Below are 6,344 nucleotides of genomic sequence, written 5' to 3'. Positions count from 1 at the left end.
TTTTATGGAAGAAGTTTTTAATTTGAATTTTATTTGTAATTATTAAGTTATAAATATACTTTTTTCTTTTTTGAAGTAACAGGTTTTTTTTATTGCATAAATTCATAATTCAATAAAATACATTCTTCGGTCACTGTATATTGGAAAATATTCGCTTCTAATGTTCATCTCCATATTTGACATTCATAGCCAACAATACATCGGTCACATGTATGACGAATACCTAGTCGTCCAATAAACAATTGTCGAATATTTGGACTCGATTGTGGCAAAACCTTCAGTTTATTCTTTTAGGAATTGGTATTGTGGTGATCTCCAAAAAACGTTTAAATTTTTCTCACGCTGAATCTCGGACAATTATGTACAAGTAAAATTATTTATAATACAAGCTCATCATTAAAAAAATAAAATAGATTTTTAAAAATTTAGAGACAGTTATAATTTATTAAATGCATACACAAATTCCATTTTGACTTGTTTCAGTATTTTCGGCATAAAGTTGCAAACTTAGGTTTGCCATTGACAAGATCTGAAATTGATCTACCGTGGAAAATGAAAAGAGGCGAGTTGCCACAAGCACATTACTACGACAGGAGGTACCCTCACGCTAAATATACTGATTTTAAAGGTTATTTCGAAAAACTGTGGTTCCTTTGGTTTCGTGAGAGCACATATTTGGACCCATTCCGAATCGCCTGGGATTGTGATAACGTAGGTAAGTGATATTTATAAATTTTCTAACTAGAATGGGAATGCTACGGGCATCATTCTTTTTTTCTTTACTTATTTATCTATTCAATACCACATTGTCCTGGTGGACTTTATATGGTAAGTGTAAGAGGTAATTTTTTTTTTTTTTTACAATTGATTATGGGTTGCTGTAGTTTCATACAAAAGACACCCCTAACTATATACAATGTTATAGAGAGAGAAAGAAATACTTTATTCATTCATGCTGCCTAAATACATCGGGGTGCTACATTACGCAGCATACTGATCAATCCGTGACTGGACAAATATAAGTTATATATATTTACAAGATATAATATAATAGATAGATATTTCACAACCCCTATTTCATTTGATGAACAAATTCCCCTATATAACAAATATTACAATATTTAAAATAATAACTAAAACAATAAATAAGATATGCGATGCATGCATGGCATTCCACTTCTGGATAAACTCCCATACTCAGTAATTTCCATGCATGTGGTGGTGTGTGATTCCCAGGGAGTCAAGTATTATATTTTCTGTCAACCTAGCCCCGTCCTGGACATCGACTCCAAGCTCCTCCATGAAGCTCCTAGTTGTGCTGGGAATCGACCACGGGCTCCGAACCAGTGGCCTCTCACGTTGAAGTCTCGTTCTCCGAAGCCCTCACGGAACTTCTCCTGGAGAAAAGGGATACATTTATCGTATATTTCCTTATTTGCCTGGTCAAGGTCGTTATTTTCATATCTCACGGTGGGATCCAGAATGATTGCCGTCTTCCCCTTCTTAGGGAAAGGAACAATATCCGCATATCTTGTGGATCCATCCGTATCTACGCAGTAGACCTCGTCAAAGCAGGCAAAATCTCTTTCTTTTAGGAGCTTCATTAACTCGTATCTTAATAAAACAATTAAGATAAAATAGTAAAATTAAAATAATACTTCTTAATAAAAGATAAAAGTAAAGTGAATAACAGAAATAATGACATTTATGAATTTAACAAAATAAATAATTGACTTCTAATAGAAAAAAAGAAAGTGAATTTAAGAAAAGATAAAGAAAGAGAAAAAAATAAATTAAGATAAAATAAAGAGTTAGAGTGACAATAACAGAACTGATAAATATAGAATTTATAATAGGATTTCCTGCAGCACCCTGGGTTTCAGTCTTCGGATTGAGGTTGGGTTGCCCAAGTTGTCACTGCTCCTTTAACTGTCTATAACTGGGAGTGGAACTTCATGAACCTAATCCTCTATTGTCTCTATTTGTAATTCCCGATGCAATTGGCTGTTTCTAATATACCAAGGAGCATCTACTGAAATTATTACGACTTTATTTTTAAAACATTGTAATTTTTTCCTTTTCGTAAAGGATGCCGCTCCCCAAACTTCATAGCCATATATCAGCAGTGGCCTAAGAATTGTTTTAAAAATAAAAATAGCTGTTTCTGGTCAGTGTAATCGATTTCAATGAAACTCATTTTCCTGATACTAGGTCGAATAATAACAGCCGCACGTCCCATCGTTCATTATGTATAAATTATAATAAATAATTAATATATGGCTGTTATTTAATTATTCAATTAATTACCAATAGATATATTTACTGAAGAATAGAGAAAATTATGATAGCCTACTTTACAAAGAAGTAACTATTGCTTTTTGAAATTTATTATACATTTAGTGTAATTGAAAATATATTTTTGTTATATTACACCATTGGATTTCCCAAGTTAACAAGTTAGCCGCTTCTAATTAAGTTTAAGAATATTTTAATGACTTTTCTGATCCGAAAATACTAATGAGGACCAATAATACTATTTTAACAAATATATCAAATAACTCTAGAGATATTTAACGTGCCTAAAATTCAAATTATAGACACATAGATATATCTGTAGTTACTGTTCTAATCAGGCTGTCCCGACCTGGCTTATGGGAGAATATTGCCAAGAACCATATTAAAGTATTCCAAATCAGATGGGGTTTTGTTTGAAGATAAAATAGATATTGAAATTACTGAATATATCTTAGCACAGCTATATATACAAGAGAACTGGAGGAGAAAAAAGGCAGTTATTTCACCCCAATTTTGGATTACTTAATTGAAAACTAGGTATAATTACTAGTCAAAATTGATGAGACTGCCAAGTATAGGTAGGGAGAATACAAAATGGCGGCTGTTTCAAAACATTAATTTTTCATTCGGAGTTCTATATCTTAAAAACTACCCACAACACTAGAAAATCTAAAAGAACATTATTTAAACTAGATAAATTTGCTGAAATAAGAGCCCTAATAGAGCTATTTTCGTCTAATAGTTCTTGAGATATTTAAGCTTTTTAAAAAGCAATATTTCATAAAAATGTTGTATGAGACGTACTGAAAGATCAGTAGTTAGTGAATTTATTTTGAAAAATCTATATCTCAAAATCCATTTGACGTACAGATATCTTTTTTAGCACTCAAATTAAAGCTAATTTAATGAGCTATAAAGTACAAAAATACGATAGATTTTTATGAGTATATATTGTTACTTTATTTAAAATTTATATTTTTTATATAATTTTATGTTTGTCAAAGAGAGAAAATAAAGAATAATGTATTGGATTAAGGGAGAAAATATAATAATGTCATTATAGATAAATAATGGAAAACATTGTGAAGAATAATAAGGAAAAAAGGATAAAAGAAAAACAAAATCATTTATTACAATTATATATTATGAATTTACTGTACTATAGCAATACATTATAACAATTAAAATAACATTACCTAACTAGGTATACGTATACTGTGTACTTAGCAACCCAATACAGTTGGGAACCACAACGTTTTTGAATAAAGGTTTTCTTTCTTTATGTACACATATAATAAAGTATTAAATAAATCATAGTCATTTATTAAATATTAATATATTTAATTTTTTTTTCAGGAATAGTTTTGGATTACTATACACAATTGTATAATTCCATCTTTTACCCACGAAATCATGGTAAGATTAAATTTATTTATAATTTAAACTATTTCAATTGTTCCTTGGTTAGTAATCTCACATTTTAGGATGGTATGATCCTAATCATTTTAAGATTTACTATTTTAATAAAACTGCAACAGGCTATCATCTTTTATTGTGGGATTTATAAATATCAGTCGTAGGAATTATTACCTGATAAGTGTCCATTGAATACCATTCAACCACTACAAAAAGAGAATGATATTTATTTCTCACCATTTGCAATAATTCTACATTGAATTATCTGGAATGTATTAATTCCTAATTCATGATTCCAATGAATGAACTAGTTAAAGGCTAAAAAAAAAAAATTCTGCATAAGGAAATTATTCTAACAAATAATGGTTTAATTGTATTACGAAATGATAATAATTTAACGGATTATTGATAAGAAAAAAAAGGAACAATCCATGACAAGGGAAAATACCTGTACCAGCAGATAAAATTTGATAAGTTATTTTTGTAGATTACTATAATTCGATTTTAAAATGAAAAAATACAGCTGAGATTCCAACCAATCCTAACTCTATCCTCACTACGTTTGCCGATGACACATGTGTGCTCGCAGTTAATAATTGCCCTTTAATTGCGTCCTAAACTCTCCAGTCCCATATCACAACCCTGGAAGAATGGTACCGAAATTGGACGATGAAAATAAATCCCATCAAATCACCTTTACCCTTTCGTCGTAAACCTACTGACTATCCTTTAATAATGTCGCTCTTACCCCCGTCGATCAGATCCGCTACCTTGGACTACATCTGGACAAACGACTAACCTGGAATCCTCACACAAGACTGAAAAGATAGGAAACTGCTCGTCGATTTAGACTATTGCAGCACTTACTTGACAGTCATTTACATGACTAATAAGGACAATCTGGATATACGGAGTTGAGCTTTAGGGTTCCAGTAAACCTTCGAATTCCTCTCATATCCAATCCTTACAATCCAAAATCCTTCGTAAAATCCCCAATGCTCCTTACTTTGTCACAAATAAAATCATCTATAAAGACGTTAATATTGTAACCGATCTAGCCCGAAGCAGACATCAATTCTTCCATTATAAACTCCCTAACCATTCAAGCCCACTCGTTTCTAACCTTGTTTCCTCTTTCATTCCTGATAATTCTCCGAGGCGACGGAAAAGAAGATAGCCTAATTTAAAAATGTTTTTAGAGTGCTACTAATGGGTAGTTTCTCCACATGCCTGTATCATACCATCATGATATTACTTCTAATTTATTATGTATTATTATGTACAGTTGTAAATGTCAATAAATAAATTTTTAAAAATATTTTTTTAATACATATCTACTTGAATAGTGGCACATTTAAAAAAATAAAATAAAATAAAGTTTGGATTTTATTTTGAAATGGACGTGTTTCAAAGATATTGCCGTAGACGGGACTTTCTTTCACTACTGTGGTCCCTCTATAGATTATCCCAAAGGGTTGTCAAAAAGTAACCATAGCCTACGGAACAATCTATTAAATTGTATACAACGTTATTGTAAATACAGTCAACTATTATTCTTCCAATATTAGTGTAATTTCGTTTGTTACAAGTTGTAAAAAAAGTCAAATGTTGTATATTTATGTGGAGCGTAAATATAAAGGTCTTTTCGGTATTTCAGAATACGAACGAATATTTCTTCTAAGGTATTGAAACTAAAACACGAAAGTTACTACTTCTAATTCCATGAGGAATTCGTTCTACCAGGATCCCCCTCTTTTGAATTACATTATTTAAAAAAATACATTCTAATGAAGCTCTATAGTAATATTTTTTTTTTCTAGAAAAAGTTGATGAATGCAAACTTGGAATGCTAATGTGCCAGAACTGCGTTCAGCGGACCAGGAAAAAGTCTCTTTACTACTGGTTGAAAGATAAAATAACGACACCAAAGTCAACCGGTATCTATAGGCCTGAAGGATTTAAAGAAACTTTTATCGATTATTTCGTCATGATCGATCCTAAACAGCAGTGCGTGGAAGACATGGTTTTAAAAGAACGCATCTCTGCCATAGAAGATGAATATGATAGTCAGCTTCATAAAAAGATGGAAATTTTATGTTATACCACTAAGAAATATGAGGTTTACGGTAGTCCCACAGGATGGAAGCCGCATGTGAGTTTTTAACCATTTCCAATATATATTTTTAAGAATAGAATTTGAGGGCAGTGGGGTCGGGGAGTAAGGAACTTTCTGATCCCTCAAAAATTCATAATAAATCCTTGCCCCCCCCCTTCTAGTATTTCATAGTCATTGACTTAAAAATAACTAGTAATAAGTTGATTAGATTAGGTAATAATGAGACTTAATTTAACCAAACATCATGGAATTAGTAATGGACATTTTTTTCAAATAAGTGAATCAACATAAACATTTTCGTTGAAAGATAGTCCGGGTGGCGGTCAATAAAGGTATCAAAATAGTAAAAGAAAACTATAGTTAACCAACACTTAGCCCAAATTTGCAGGGCTTCGTCAGGGCTAAATGAAAAACAAGAGACAAACATAGTAAGAATTGACAAAACATTAAAATAAATATACAGAGAAAAAAATGATATTAAAATAAATGAACAAATATGTTTCAACACTAATAAACA

At 31.1% G+C, this 6,344-nt stretch overlaps 1 protein-coding gene across 1 annotated transcript in view; it reads left to right on the top strand.

Annotated features, from left to right (window-relative positions):
* The window catches only part of LOC136796963 (uncharacterized), a 21,196-nt gene that overhangs the window by 8,196 nt on the left and 6,656 nt on the right, over positions 1 to 6,344 (top strand). Inside the window, exons 2-4 of the mRNA XM_067052189.1 lie at positions 484 to 715; positions 3,652 to 3,711; positions 5,532 to 5,863. Coding sequence (XP_066908290.1) covers positions 484 to 715; positions 3,652 to 3,711; positions 5,532 to 5,863 — 624 coding nt within the window. The remainder of the gene's footprint in view (positions 1 to 483; positions 716 to 3,651; positions 3,712 to 5,531; positions 5,864 to 6,344) is intronic.

This window comes from Halyomorpha halys, unplaced genomic scaffold, assembly GCF_000696795.3.
Source record: "Halyomorpha halys isolate HHAL.00 unplaced genomic scaffold, Hhal_1.1 Scaffold27.1, whole genome shotgun sequence".
NCBI classification, from domain to species: Eukaryota; Metazoa; Arthropoda; class Insecta; order Hemiptera; family Pentatomidae; genus Halyomorpha; species Halyomorpha halys.
This window is presented reverse-complemented; position numbering and strand designations above follow the sequence as displayed.